The sequence below is a fragment of the Macaca mulatta genome, chromosome 14 (genome assembly GCF_049350105.2).
Source record: "Macaca mulatta isolate MMU2019108-1 chromosome 14, T2T-MMU8v2.0, whole genome shotgun sequence".
NCBI classification, from domain to species: domain Eukaryota; kingdom Metazoa; phylum Chordata; class Mammalia; order Primates; family Cercopithecidae; genus Macaca; species Macaca mulatta.
In genome coordinates, this window is record NC_133419.1 from 108,922,748 (window position 1) to 108,939,245 (window position 16,498).

General features: G+C 40.3%; 1 protein-coding gene across 1 annotated transcript in view; it reads left to right on the forward strand.

The window, feature by feature from the left end:
- CUL5 (cullin 5) overlaps positions 1–16,498 on the forward strand; it is a 104,837-nt gene that overhangs the window by 70,434 nt on the left and 17,905 nt on the right. Inside the window, 3 exon segments of the mRNA XM_015115606.3 lie at positions 362–492; positions 1,407–1,514; positions 6,500–6,564. Coding sequence (XP_014971092.1) covers positions 362–492; positions 1,407–1,514; positions 6,500–6,564 — 304 coding nt within the window.

The following is a 16,498-nucleotide window of genomic DNA, read 5'->3' on the forward strand; positions in this document are numbered from 1 at the left end:
AGGATTGTGTGAGCCCCGAAGTTTGAGACCAGCTTGGACAACATTGGCAGATGCTGTCTCTACAAAATTACAAAAAACATTAGCCAGTGGTCCCAGGTACTCAGGAGGCTGAGGTGGGAGGATTGCTTGCGCCCAAGAGGTCAAGGCCGCAGTGAGCCATGATCAAGCCACTGTACCCAGCTTGGGTGACAGAGTGGGACCCTGTCTCAAAAACAGAAAAACAGCAACAACAAAAAAAAACTACTCCTAATTACATTGTATCCACAGAATACTATTAACATTACAAACTTTTAACTAATGTTTCTCTAAATTCTTATTCTAGTAAATGAAATGATTACATGAATGTGTTCTGTCCTTCCAGAGTTACATTTAATGTTTTCATTGATGGACAAAGTTCCTAATGGTATAGAGCCAATGTTGAAAGACTTGGAGGAACATATCATTAGTGCTGGCCTGGCAGATATGGTAGCAGCTGCTGAAACTATTACTACTGTAAGTTTATTTTTAATGGCAATGATAGAGATATGTCAAGGCTATTTTTTAAATGCAGGATTGAATAGTGAGTGGTTACCAGAGGCTGGGGGTTGGGGGACCAGAAGAGGTTGGTTAGTGGGGTATAAAGTTATAGTTCAATAGGAAGAATAAGTTTTGGTGTTCTGTGACCCAGCAGGGCAGCTGTAGCAAGTAAGAATGTAGTGTATATTTCAAGAAAGTTAGAAGAGATTTTTATGTTGTTACCACAAAGAAATTATAAATGTTTGAAATGATGGATATAGTAGTTACCCCAATTTGATCATTATACTGTGTATACATGCATTGAAATATAACATTGTACCTCATATGTACAGTTATGTGTTGATTACAAATAAGAACATTAACTTTTTAAAAATGCAGAATTGAAAAGTGATACTATTTTCTCAGTAAAACCGGGGGCCGGGCGCGGTGGCTCACGCCTGTAATCCCAGCACTTTGGGAGGCCGAGGCAGGCAGATCACAAGGTCAGGAGATCAAGACCATCCTGGCTAACATGGTGAAACCCCGTCTCTACTAAAAATACAAAAAAATAGCCAGGCGTGGTGGCTGGGTGCCTGTAGCCCTAGCTACTCGGGAGGCTGAGGTAGGATAATGGCGTGAACCCTGGAGGCAGAGCTTGCAGTGAGCCCAGATGGCACCACTGCACTCCAGCCTGGGCGACAGAGCAGACTGTGTCTCAAAAAAAACACAAAGGAAGAAAGAAAAAAAAAGAAGTGGCAAAACAGTAATATTGGACCACCTTTTAGTTTTATTTTTAAGAAAAAATATCCCCAGTTTTAAATGAGTTTTATTAAAAATTATGTTTATATTTTCTCATTTTTTTGTGTGTTCTTTTTCTTTTAAAAACTTAATATAAAACCTTTTGTTTCTAGGACTCTGAGAAATATGTTGAGCAGTTACTTACACTATTTAATAGATTTAGTAAACTCGTCAAAGAAGCTTTTCAAGATGATCCACGATTTCTTACTGCAAGAGATAAGGTATATATTCCTATATATATATAAAATACTGTTTTAAAAGTTTTACCCTCATAATTTACTTCTAATAATCAATTTGTATTATTTTGCTATTATAAACTTAAAAATCTAGCAACTGTTATTTTTCATCAGTGGAGAACAACTGTATTTGTTTTGTTTGTAAGCATTCGTTAAGCATTTGATAGCCTTGTGAATTAGAATTTATTAGAAAGTTGCTTTTTTCTCATTTTTCCAATAATGTTTTTCTGTTTTTGAATATTACTGATCTATTGAATTCCTATTCATCCTTCCATTAAGACCCAGCTCAAAGAATACTTCCCCTGGAGCTTCCTTGATAGCCTGCCTCACTCCACAGCTCATCACAAGCAGAGCTGATTCCTCCATCCTCCATCCTTTCATGGGGCTCCTTCGAGAGTTACGTTATACTTATCCTTGTTTCCCAGGGAAGCATTTGTATTGCATACCATCTTTTTCCATCCTCACTAGTATAGGATAATGATAATGAAACACCATACTGTCCTTAGCATTTTATCTTTCTCAGTGTAATAAACCTATAACAAGAAATTGCAGCTAGTTTTTTCTCTTCTTTGACTACCTTTCATTACTTCCCAAGTCTGAATGATTCTAAAAAGACAACTTTCTCCAGTAGGATTTTTTTCTCACTCTTTTTGTCTATTTTTATTTTTTTTTTTTTGAGATTGAGTTTCACTCTTGTTGCCCAGGCTTGAGTGCAATGGCGTAATCTTGGTTCACTGCAACTTCCACCTCCTGGGTTCAAGCGATTCTCCTGCCTCAGCCTCTTGTGTAGCTGGGATTACAGGCACCCACCACCATGCCAGGCTAATTTTTGTATATTTACTAGAGGCGGGGTTTCACCATGTTGGCCAGGCTGGTCTCGAACTCCTGACCTCAGGTATCGGCCCACCTCGGCATCCCAAAGTGCTGGGATTACAGGCCTGAGCCACCGTGCCCAGCCTCTTTTTGTCTATTTTAAAACAAACAAATAGGCTGGGCGCGGTGGCTCACGCCTGTAATCCCAGCACTTTGGGAGGCCAAGGTGGGCAGATCACCAGAGGTGAGGAGTTCGAGATCAGCCTGAACAACATGGAGAAACCCCATCTCTACTAAAAATATGAAAAATTAAGGCCGGGCGCGGTGGCTCAAGCCTGTAATCCCAGCACTTTGGGAGGCCGAGACGGGCGGATCACGAGGTCAGGAGATCGAGACCATCCTGGCTGACACGGTGAAACCCCGTCTCTACTAAAAAATACAAAAACTTAGCCGGGCGAGGTGGCGGGCGCCTGTAGTCCCAGCTACTCGGGAGGCTGAGGCAGGAGAATGGCGTAAACCCGGGAGGCGGAGCTTGCAGTGAGCTGAGATCCGGCCACTGCACTCCAGCCTGGGCGACAGAGCGAGACTCCGTCTCAAAAAAAAAAAAAAAGAAAGAAAAATTAGCTGGGCATGGTGGTACATGCCTGTAATTCCAGCTACTCAGGAGGCTGAGGCAGGAGAATTGCTTGAACCCTGGAGGTGGAAGTTGTGGTGAGCTGAGATTGTGCCATTGCACTCCAGCCTGGGCAACAAGAGCAAAACTCCATCTCAAAAAATAAATAAAATAAAACAAATATATAAGTAGATAAAGTAGGAAAGGAGTTAAGGGAGTATAGAAATGGTGGGGTGGTGTGAAGTCTTAAATTGAGTAGCCTGCAAAGGCTTCATGGGAAGCCAGATCATATAAGACTCTGAGCCATGGTAAGGAGTTAGTTTTTACTGTGAGTAGGATGGGAAGTCATTTAAAAATTTTAAACAGAATGGTAGGATGTGATTTATGTATTAACAGGATCGCTCTGACTGTTGCAAAAAATAGACTGAAGGGAAGAAAGAAGGAAGAACACCAGTTAAGAACTTATTTAAATAATTCAATTAAATGATGATGGAGGCTTGTCCCAGAGTGATGGTAGAGGTGGTCAAAAGTAGTTTGATAATTCTCTCTTTTTTTTTTTTTTAAATGCAAGTAGCTTATTTGGGAAATGCAGGGATGATAGTGTGGCATACTATTAAGTCAGTTGTACAGTGAGCTACTTGAACTTAATTCTGCAAGGAAACTTACTAAAAACACTGCTCAAAATTACCTCACCTATCAAGTGTTGAGTTCTTGAAATTTCCTGCCTGTCATTTGCATAGGCAACACATATTTCTGCAGTTTTACAAAAAACACCTTTGGGTGCATGTGCAGATACTAATAGTGGGAAAAGTCTAAGGGATGTGGGGAGGTTTGACAGCATCTGCTACACCAGGTATGTGGCTTGGAATTGGAAAATAAAAATGACAGCAGGCTTTAGAATTGACTTGTCAGGGAGGTTCGCTCTGTCGCCCAGGCTGGAGTGCAGTGGTGCAATCATAGCTGACCGCAGCCTTGAGCTCCTGGGCTCAAACAATCCTCCCGCCTTAGCCATCTGAGTTTCTGGGACTGTGAGCACACACAACCACACCTGGCTAGGTGTTTAGAGTTTTTCTGTAGAGACAACATCTAGCTATGTTGTTCAGGCTGGTCTTGAACTCCTGCATTGGCCTTCCAGAGTTCTGGGATTATAGACGTGAGCCATCACCCTGGCCCGCTTTCCCTTTAAATCATGTTCTTTGAGAACTCTTCACCCACACTGATGCTGTCTCAGTCCTGTCATCTCACTGGTGAAGGAAATAAACATATCCATCATCTCACATAGTTACCCATTTTCTTGTTTTGTTTTGTTTTGTTTTTGTGGCAAGAGCACCCAAAGTCTACTTAGCATGAATCCAGTATACAATATAATTTTAATTTGTTTTGTTTTATTTATTTATTTTGAGACAGTCTTGCTCTGTCACCCAGGCTGGAGAGAGTGCAGTGGCATCACATGGCTCACTGAGCTTCGACCCCTCTGGGATCAGGTGATCTTCCCACCTCAGCCTCCCGGGTAGCTGGGACTACAGGCATGCACCACTATGTTTGGCTAATTTGTAATTTTTTTTGTGGAGATGAGTTCTCATTATGTTGTCCAGGCTGGTCTTGAACTCCTGGGCTCAAGTGATCCATCCACCACAGCCTCCTAAAGTGCTAGGATTACAAGCATGAGCCACCATGCCCAGCCCAGTATAATTTTACTACCTATAGTTCTCATGCTGTACATCAGCTCTCTAGACTTTTTTCATCCTGTGTATCTGCTACTTTGTATCATTTGACCTACATTTCCTTGTTTCTTTCCCACCCATTTTACTTCTGGTACTACTCTTTTGTTCCTCTCACTGTGTATTTGAATTTTTTTTAGGTTCTACATATAAGTGAGATCATGCAGTATTTTTCTTCCTGTGTCTGGCTTATTTCACTTAGCATAAGGTCTTCCAGTCTTCCGTAGTATATATGTACCAGTTTCTTTATCCACTGATGGACACTAAGGTTGTGTCCATATTTTGGCTATTGTGAATAATGCAGTGAATGTGGGAGTGCAGTTATCTTTGTGAAGTGGTGATTTCATTTCCTTTGGGTATATGCCTAGAAGAGGAATTGCTGGGATTATGATTACGTTATGAAGATAGACTATTCAGGATTTGCTATTAAATCAGATGTAGAATGTGATAGAGACTAGTCAGGGATGACACTCAGATTCATGTTCTGATCAATTAGAAGGATATGTTCACTGCAATAAGACTAAGAGAAATAGGTTTTGGAGAGATTGTTGCAGAGAGATCAGAAACTCAGTTTTGAATAAGTTAACTTTGAAATATCTGTTAAACATCCATGTGGTAATGTTGAGTCTGGAGCTTAAGAGAGAGAATGGAGCTGGAAAAATATGTTTGGCAGCTTCAGCATATAAATGGCTTTTAAAGCACTGACACAGGCTGTAATCACCAAAATAATGAGTGGAGATAGAAAAGAGGACAGGTCCAAGGATTGGCCTAGGGCATTCTGATATTTCATTGTTAGAAAAATGAGGAGTCATCTTTCATGAGAAGGGAGGAATGACCAGGAGAATGTTATGTGCTAGAAGGCAAGTGAAAAAAAGTACTTTCAGGGGGAGGGTGTGATCCGCTGTGTTAAAATGCTGGTAATAAATCAAATAAGATGGAGATTAACCGTTGTCTTCATCAACATGGAATTGCAAGTGACTTTAACAAGAACCTTGTGTGTAGGCTGGGTGTGGTGGCTCACGCCTGTAATCCAGCACTTTGAGAGGCTGAGACGGGTGAATCACTTTAGGTCAGGAGTTCAAGACCAGCCTAGCCAACATGGTGAAACCCTGTCTGTACTAAAAATACAAAAATTAGCCGGGCACAGTGGTGCGCACCTGTAATTCCAGCTACTCAGGAGGCTGAGACAGGAGAATCACTTGAACCCGGGAGGCGGTGGTTGCAGTGAGCTGAGATCAGTGCCACTGCACTCCACCCTGGGCAACAGGAGTGAAACTCTGTCTCCAAAAAAAAAAAAAGGAGAAGAAGATCTCACTTGAGGCTAGGCATGGTGGCTCACCCCTGTAATCCCAGCACTTTGGGAGGCCAAGGCAGGCAGATCACCTGAGGTCAGGAGTTTGAGACCAGCCTGGCCAACATGGTGAAACTCCATCTCTACTAAAAATACAAGTTAGCCAGGCGTAGTGGTGGGCACCTGTAATCCCAGCTACTCGGGAGGCTGAGGCAGGAGAATCGCTTGAATCTAGGAGGCGGAGGTTGCAGTGAGTGGAGATCGTGCCACTGCACTCCAGCCACTGTACTCCAGCCTGGTCGACAGGGTGAGACTTCATCTCAGAAAAAAAAAAAAAAAAAGCCTCACTTGAGAATATTGATAATTATGATACGACAGAGAACTTGCTAAAGTCTTTGACTAGGCAAATTATTTGGTCAGATATACCATTAGAAATAAAAACTAACATATTTTTATGTGTTTTGGGATGTATAAAAATTTATCTGTATATTTTAAATATTAAAAATATTTTATTCCAAATTATTTTTTGCAGGCATATAAAGCAGTTGTTAATGATGCTACCATATTTAAGCTTGAATTACCTTTGAAGCAGAAGGGGTAAGTTTTTTAAAACCATACTTTAAAAATACTTAAATTTTCTTTAGTGTAAGAGGGATTAACTAGGTATGCAAAGTACCTTGTTAGGTTTGTTTTTGTTATTGTTAGTTTTATAACTTTTGCTGCTTTTGGCTGTTAAAGTTCATTTATAATTTTTTATTAAATTATTTTACAATACAAAAATTGACTATTTTTTCAAGTAGAAAAAAAATATTCCTAATCTTTTAGGATATCTATTTGTTTTTCCCTCATTAGTCACTAAAAGTATTCTGTTACCCATGGAAGCATAGAAAATGACTCAATTTACCATAATGATATAAAAAGAACTCAGTTTTAATGTAAATTTTCCTATTACCATTTTAAAAAATTGTTCTGTAATTGGTAAGATGAATATGCCTGTGCTAAGCATAGCTTATAGAAAATCTGACAACTGAAATCTGAGCTAGTTATAGCACTTTCAGAGTAGTACTAAATAGCAATAAAGGTTAATCGAAAAAAATCTTTTGATGTACCTCTGAGAATTACCAATTTAAAGAAATTTTACATATAATGCTAAAATATTTGAAAAATACTGAAAAATAGCGTTTCTTAAGAAGGAAAAGTAATCAGATATTTTTCATTTAGTGTTTTCATTTTGTCTTTTTTGAGCAGTGTATGTTGCTTGAGTAATATTACAGTGAAAGACATCTGAGTCATACCATATTATAATACTGACATATTTTAAAAGGGCATATATTATGTTCTCTTTTATAAACTGTGAAATATGTGAAACATAGCACTGCGTCTTGACCATCTCTTCACATGAGTAGATAGATCTTCTTCATTCTCTTTCACCCATTTTTTGTATTATTTATTTATTTATTTATTTTATTTATTTATTTGAGGCAGGGTCTCACTCTGTCACCCAGGCTGGAATGCAGTGGTGCAACCTCAGCTCACTGCAACCTTTACCTCCTGGATTCAAGCAATTCTTCTGCCTCCGACTCCCGAGTAGCTGGGATTATAGGCACACACCACCATGTCCGGCTGATTTTTTTGTTATTTTTAGTGGAGACAGGGTTTCGCCATATTGGCCAGGCTGGTCTCAAACTCCTGACCTCAAGTGATCCTCCCACCTCAGCCTCCCAAAGTGCTGGGATTACAGGCATGAGCCACCGCACCGAGTCCCAAGCACTTTTTTTAATGAAAATGTTCAGACTTACAATAGAGTTACTGTAGTTGCTTTATCAAGTATGTATCTCCCTGTATACAACCATCAGTCAACTTAAGTGTGTTTCTAAAGAGGTTGCAAGCATCAGTAACCTTTAGTCCCTAAATACTTCAGCATGCAGTCATTTATTGAATTTGATGTTTATGTTTTTAGGTAAAATTTACATACAGTCCCATGCATAAATCTAAAGTGTACATTTGAGTCAGATTTGACAAATGCCTATACCCCTATTAATGTGTATGATGTCTTTATCATCATACAAAATTACCTCATGTCTATCCCCAGTCAGTCCCACCCTACCTCCTTCCAGAGGCATCTGCTGTCCTGATTAATTCCCTCAATATAGATTAGTTTTGCCTAATCTAGGACTTTGTATAAATGGGGTCATACACTGTATTTTTTGTGTAAAGCTTCTTTCATTCAGCATTGTGTTTTTGAAATTCTTTTATGTTTTGGCATGTAACAGTAGTTTGCTTTCCGAAGTGGTTATTCTGTTTTATTCTTCCACCAATAGAGTATGAGAGTACCAGCTGATCCTCATTCTCACCAATGTTTCATGTTCTTTTAACTTTAGTCATCTGGGATGTATGTAGTAGTATTCTTAATGTTTTAATTCCCATCTCCCTCATGACTTGATGTTCAGCAATTTTTCATCTTTTTTTTGGTAGGAGGCATTCCTATATTTTCCCTTATGAAGGGTCATCATAGCTCACTGCAGCCTCCACCTCCTGGGCCTAAGCAGTCCTCCTGGTTCAGCCTCCTGAGTAGCTGGGACTACAGGCACACACCACCATACTTGACTAATTTCTTTCAGAGATGAGGTCTTGCTATGTTGCTCAGGCTGGTCTCGAACTCCTGGCCTCAAGAGATCCTCCTGCCTCAGCCTCCCAAAGTGTTGAGCTTACAGGCATGAGCTACCATGCCCAGGCCTTTTGCCCTTTTTTTTTTGGTTGTTTGAGATGGATGCTTGTTCTGTCGCCAGACTGGAGTGCAGTGGTGTGATCTTGTCTCACTGCAACCTCCGCCTCCTGGGTTCAAGTGATTCTCTTGCCTCAGCCTCCCGAGTAGCTGGGACTACAGGCGTGTGCCACCATGCCCAGCTAATTTTTGTATTTTTAGTAGAGATGGAATTTCACCATGTTGGCCAGGATGCTCTCGATTTCTTGACCTTGTGATTTGCCCACCTCGGCATCCCAAAGTGCTGGGATTACAGGCATGAGCCACTGTGCCTGGCCCTTTTGCCCATTTTTAATTGGATTCTTTGTCTTTGTTGCTGAGTTGTAAGAGTTCTTTATATATTCTGGTACTAGATCTGTATCAGATATATGATTTGCTAATATTTTCTCCCATTCTGTAAGTTGTCTTTTCATTTTCTTGATACTGTCCTTTGATGCACAAAAGCTTTTAATTTTGATTAAGTTCAGTTTACCTATGTTTTTTCTTTTGTTATTTTTGCTTTTGGTTTCATATTTAGATCATGAAGATTTGTTGTTACTTTTTTTTTTTTTTTTGATGCCGGGCGCGGTGGCTCACGCCTGTAATCCCAGCACTTTGGGAGGCCGAGGCGGGCGGATCACAAGGTCAGGAGATCGAGACCACGGTGAAACCCCGTTTCTACTAAAAATACAAAAAATTAGCCGGGCGCGGTGGCGGGCGCCTGTAGTCCCATCTACTCAGGAGGCTGAGGCAGGAGAATGGCGTGAACCCAGGAGGCGGAGCTTGCAGTGAGCCGAGATTGCGCCACTGCACTCCAGCCTGGGCGGCAGAGCGAGACTCTGTCTCAAAAAAAAAAAAAAAGAGCTTTGTAGGGCCGGGCACAGTGGCTCACACCTGTAATCCCAGAACTTTGGGAGGCCAAAGCAGGTGGATCACTTGAGGTCAGGAGTTCAAGACCAGCCTGGCCAAGATGGTGAAACCCTGTCTCTACTAAAAATACAAAAAATTAGCCAGGTGTGGTAGCTCATGCCTGTAATCCCAGCTACTTGGGAGGCTGAGACAGGAGAATCGTCGGACTCTGGGAGGCAGAGTTTGCAGTGAGCTGAGATCATGCCATTACACTCCACCCTGGGTGACAGAATGAGACTTCATCTCAACAACAACAAAAAAGGGTTTTATAGTTTTGGCTTTTATATTTCAGTCATTGATCCATTTTGAGTTAGTTTTTGTATATGTTGTGAGATATAGATCCAACTTCATATTTTTGCATGTGGATATCCAGTTGTTCCAGCACTCATTGAACAGTCTTTGCTCCATTATCAAAAATCAGTTGACAGCTGGGCTCAGTGGCTCACACCTGTAATCCCAGCACTTTGGGAGGCCAAGGTGGGCAGATCACAGGTCAGGAGATCAAGACCATCCTGGCTAATACAGGGAAACCCCATCTCTAAAATACAAAAAATTATCCGGGCATGGTGGCAGGCGTATGTAGTATACAAAGAATTAGCCGGGCTTGGTGGCGGGTGCCTGTAGTCCCAGCTACTCGGGAGTCTGAGGCAGGAAAATGGCGTGAACCTGGGAGGCAGAGCTTGCAGTGAGCTGAGATGGCGCCACTGCACTCCAGCCTGGGCGAGAGTGCGAGACTCTGTCTCAAAAAAAAAAAAAAAAATCAGTTGGCCATGGATGTATGTGATAATTTTTGGATGCTTAGTTCAGTTCCATTGGTCTATATATTTGTCCTTATGCTGGTGCCACATTGTTGTGATTTACTGTAGCCTTGCAATAAGCTTTGAAAGCAACACGTGTGCATGTTTCAACTTTGTTCTTTTTCAAGATCATTTTGGCTATTTGGGTTCCCTTCTAATTCTGTATGAATTTGAGAATCAGCTTTTCCATTTCTGTGAAAAAGACTTTTGGAATTTTGATAGGAAATGCATTGAATTGTATTAATGTTATGTCTCCCAATTATGAAAATGGAATTTCTTTTTGTTTGTTTTTTATATTTCTTTCAGCAATGTTTTATAGCTTTCAGTGTACAAGTCTTCCACATTCTTGGTTAAATTTATTCCTTGATATTTTCTTTGGATGCCGTTGTAAATTGAATTGCTCTTCCTTCCTCCCTCCTTCCTTTCCTTCCCTTCCCTTCCCTTCCCTTCCCTTCCCCTTCCCTCCTTTTCCCTTTCCCATCCATCTTCTTTTTTTTTTTTTTTTTTTAAGGCAAGATCCATTGTGTCACCAAGGCTGGAGTGCAGTGGCGCAGTCATGGCTCACTGCAGTATTGCTCTCCTGGGCTCAAGTGATCCTCCCACCTCAGCCTTCTGAGTAGCTAGGACCACAGGTTCAGGCCACCACACCTGGCTAATTATTTTTGGTAGAGATAGTCTCTCACTGTGTTGCCCAGGCTGGTCTTGAACTCCTGGGCTCAAGTGGTTCTCCCACCTCAGCCCCTCAAAGTGCTAGGATTATGGACAGGAGCCACCGTGCCGAACCTGGAATTGTTTTCTTAATTTCCTTCTGGATTGTTCATTGCTGGTGTATAAAAAAAAAATGATTTTTTTTTCCTGTTTCTTTTTTTTCAGGCAGGGTTTCGCTCTGTCACCTAGGCTGGAGTGCAATGGCATGATCACAGCTCACTGCAGCCTTCGCCTCCTGGGGTCAAGCCTCCACCTTCTGAGTACCTGGGACTAAGGGCCATACCACCATGCCCGACTAATTTTTTTTTTGAGACAGCATCTTGCTGTGTTGCCCAGTCTGGTCTTGAACTCCTGGGTTCAAGTGAGCCTCCTGCTTCTGCCTCTCAAAGTGGCAGAATTACAGGCATGAGCTACCGTGCCCAACCACAAACGATTTTTATGTGTTGATTTTGTACTTTGCAGCTTTCCTCAATTTATTTATTAGCTCAGATAGCTTTTTTATGGATTCTTTCATCTTTTCTGTATATAAGGTCATGACGTCTGCAAATATATACTTTTACTTCTTCCTTTCCAGTTTGGTTCTATTTTCTTTGCTCTGCCTAATTGCTCTGACTGGAACATCTATTATAGTAACAAATGGCAGGGGTGAATTCAGGCATCCTTGTCTTATTTCTGATTTAGGGTGCTTGCTCTCAGTCTTTTGCCATTCTATTGTTTTATGTTGGTTTTTCATAACCTCCTATGCTGAATAGCAGCATGGCACTCTGTCTGGTAGATGTACTATAGCTTATTTAACTGGTCCTTTACTGCTGCATTAAGTAGTTTCTGATGTGTTGCTATTACTGTTAGGGCTACAGAGGATAATATTGTACATTTAATATTTGTGAATCTTTATCTACAGGATAGATTTCCAGAAGTGAGGATTGCTGGGTTTCTATTAGTTTTCTGATTCTAAGGTGACTGTGTCCTACTTTTAGCTCCACATTAAAGTAGAACATTTCTAGGCTGGGTGCCATGGCTCATGCTTGTAATCTCAGCACTTTGGTGAGCCAAGGTGGGAGGATTGTTTGAGGCCAGGAGTTTAAGACCAATCAGGGCAACATAGTGAGACCCATCTCTACAAAATGTTTAAAAAATTAGATGAGCATGATGGCGCACACTTGTAGTCCTGGCTATTCAGGAGGATCGTTTGAACCCAGGAGGTCAAGGCTGCAGTGAGCTATGATGGCACCACTGCACTCCGGTCTGGGCAACAGAGTGATACCCTGTCTCAAAGTAGAAAATTTCTGTGGAGTAGAATACGTATCATTAGCTGATCCAGGCAGCACCTATTGGTGTTGTGGCTGTTGGAGGTGTGGAGGAGGTGATGTTCTAGAACAAGTTTGTCCAACCCCGCGGGTCTTATGCTCCCCAGGACGGCTTTGAATGTGGCCCAACACACACATTCGTAAACTTCCATGAAACATTATGAGATTTTTTGGCAATTTTTTTTTTCTTTAGCTCATCATCTGTCATTAGTGTTAGTGTATTTTACGTATGACCCAAGACAGTCCTTCTTCCAGTGTGGCCCAGGGAGGCCAAAAGATTGGACACCCGTTTTAGAAGAATAAACTGGTGGTAGCATCCAAGTTATTTGGAAGACTTGCTTCTGAGGAGGAGTGTAGTAATTTGTGGTAGACCAATGCTGCTGTTGAGAACAGCTAGAAAATCGGGTAAATATAGAAAATAGTAATTTTATGTTATTTAAGAGCTATAGAAACAGCTATGGCAAAGGATTGAAATGTACAGAAATGCCAGATAAACCTTTCAGAGGTTACTTGAGGATTTGTAACTGTGTTTCCCTAAGGAGAAGCTGCAGCTGAGAATGCAGTTTTGGCCTAGGCTAAGCAATACAGCTGGGGGGCAGTAGATGTTTTGGGGGTCACACAGGACTGGAGTAACAAAACCCATTGGACACTGAACTGAAAGTCCAGGAGGGACATATCTTCGATTCAGTAGCTAACCCTGGAGAGGGACTGATTCCCCTTCATAGCAGAACAAAGGGTGAACCCATTCTTAATGCAAGATAACATCATTTTGTGCCTGTGTGATTCTTTTATATGCAGTGTTCAGTATTCGATACAGCATTACTAGTCCTGTGAAGACAGAGAAATTAATGACTTAACTAAAATAATCATTTTAGAAGCAGATTCTCAGGTGATCCTGATGTTGGAGTTAGCACATAAGGACTTTAATTAGGGAATTGAACAATGAGAATACTTGGACACAGGAAGGGAAACATCACACACCGGGGCGTGTTGTGGGGAGGGGGGAGGGGGAGGGATAGCATTAGGAGATATACTTAATGTAAATGACGAGTTAATGGGTGCAGCACACCAACATGGCACATGTATACATATGTAACAAACCTGCACGTTTTGCACATGTACCCTAGAACTTAAAGTGTAATAAAAAATAATAAATTTTAAAAAAGATTAATAGCTTAACTACAATGAGCTACCACTTCATACCCAGTAGGATGACTAAAATAAAAAAGACAGATATAACAAGTGTTGTTAGGATATGGAAAAATTGGAATCATACTGTTGGTGGCACAGCTGCTGTGAAAAGAGTTTGGTAGTTCCTCAAGAAGTTCAACATAGGCTGGTCCAAGTGCAGTGGTGTTTACAACTAATTGATCACAACCAGTTACAGATTTAGTTGTTCCTTCTCCACTCCCACTGCTTCACTTGACTAGTCTTTGAAAACAAAGAAAAGAAGTTCAACACAGTTGCTGTATGGCCCAACTGTTCTACTCTGAGGTGTATACCAAAGAGAAATGAAAACATACTTTCATTCAGAAACATGCTCATACATGTTCATAGTAGAGTGGTATTACTCTTAATAGCCAAAAAGTGTAAACAACCCAAATGTCCATTAGTTGCATAGATAAGCAAAATGTGCTATATCCATACAGTGGAATATTATTCAGTCATAAGAAATGAATTATTATTCTGCTATATGCCACAAGGTAGATGAACCTTGAAAACATTATGGTGATTCAAATAAGCCAGACACATAAGGACAAATTTTGCACAAATACAGTTGTATGAGGTATCAAGAACAGACAGATCCATTGAGACAAAAAGTAGAATAAAAGTTACCAGGGGATGGGAAGTTACTGTTCCATGTATACAAGACTTCTGTTTGGGATAATGAAGAAGCTCTGAAAATAGATATCAGTGATGTTTGTACAGCATTGTGAAATGTACTTAATGCCACTGAATTTTACACTTGAAAATAATAAATCTTTTTTACTCTCAATAAAAGATACATGTTAAAAAAAAAAAGGGGATGAACTACTGGTACATGCTGTGACACATGGATGAATCTTGAAAGCTTGATGCTAAGTAAAAGAAGCGGGTCACAAAATACCACTTATTGTATGAAAACATTTATCTGAGATAGCCAGAATCAGCACATCCATAGAGTAGACTAGTTGTTGCCCAGGCCTGGGAGGCAAGAGTAGGATAGCTAGAGAATGGGATTTGACTGCTAGCAGGTATGGGGTTTCTTTTTGGGGTAATGAAAATGTTCTAAAATATTATTGTGATAATTACACAACCTTCTGAATATACTTTAAAAGCACTGAATTGTACATTTTAAGTGAGTGATTTGTATGATTTGCAAATTATGTATCAGTAATTATTAATAAGCTTAGATAATAGCCGGGCACGGTGGCTCAAGCCTGTAATCCCAGCACTTTGGGAGGCCGAGACGGGTGAATCACGAGGTCAGGAGATCGAGACCATCCTGGCGAACACCGTGAAACCCCGTCTCTACTAAAAAATACAAAAAAACTAGCCGGGCGAGGTGGCGGGCGCCTGTAGTCCCAGCTACTCGGGAGGCTGAGGCAGGAGAATGGCGTAAACCTGGGAGGCGGAGCTTGCAGTGAGCTGAGATCCGGCCACTGCACTCCAGCCCGGGCTACAGAGCGAGACTCCATCTCAAAAAAAAAAAAAAAAAAAAAAAAAGCTTAGATAATAGCAATGAAGAAATAATACGTATTAATGGACAATTAGATGGAAATTGTTATCTGAGGAAAGAAAGTGTCTAAAACCATATATAATTGGAGTCATAGATCATAGAAAAGAGGATATTAACCAATATTTGAAATGGTATTGACTAAAATTTTCCAAAATTGATTAAAGATTTAAGGGTGTCTCTGAATCCCAAGTGGGATAAATACAAATTAAACCATTCCTAGGTACATCATAGTAAAACAGCTTAAAACTGAAAACAATAATAAAACTTTTAAAACAGTCACAGGGGGAAAAATAACACCCTGTCTTCAAAGAAACAATATAAAACTAATAGCTAGCTTGTAATCCCAGCTAGTTGGGAGGCTGAGGAGTGAAGATTGCTCGAGCCCAGGAGTTCAAGACCAGCCTGAGCAACGTATCTAGATGTCCATGTCAAAACAAAAATAAAAACTGATAGCTGACCTCTCAATAGGTTGAATGAAGGAGGGAGGTAGATCACTTCGATTGTTACAGTAGTTTACACCTGAGCCAGGCATTGCAAGGAGAGATGGATGGATTGTATTTTCTTCATTCGTCACCTCACTGATAGATGTTAGCCGTTCTTTAAATATGCATCATTAAAAATAATATTTAATATTAGATCAGTATGGATATTTTTTGTTTTGCATATGGCTCAGGAGGTGCTCAAATAATTGATATAAGAAGACAAACTTATTCTAGTCTCGTCTACTTATGTGAATAAGATTTCTCAGGGCAAAGACATAAATTTATACAAATAAAAGAAATTAATCTATGCTGATTCCTGGATTTATAATTGGGAGGAAAAAAGTTTCATCCACTCCACTACGAGTTGATACATTCAGTAAAATTCTACACATACATATATTTTATGTATGTGTATGCACAATATAATTGTTTGGATTATTTGTATACTTAACATTTGGATAGCTCAATCCTTGGAAAACAATACTTGCATTTTATAAGCACAAGAAATTTCAAAATCCCGAATTTAAATTTATTTACGTATATTTTTAGAGAAGTAGGATAAAAAATAAATGTAAGACTTTCAAGCATAAAAATACAATGTACTGCTGGGTGCACTGGCATGCACCTATAGTCCCAGCTACTCAGGAGGAGTCCAGCCTGGAGAATATAGATGGTGAGACCTTGTCTCAATTTTTAAAATTTTTTAATTTGTGTGTGTTTCTGTCTCAGTTATTTTTTAAAAAACAACAGTATGCTGTGTTTATATTGTTATCAGGAGCTAGGTGCGGTGGCTTATGCATATAATCCTAGCACTTTTTTGGGAGGCCGAGGCACGTGGATCACCTGAGGTCAGAAGTTTGAGACCA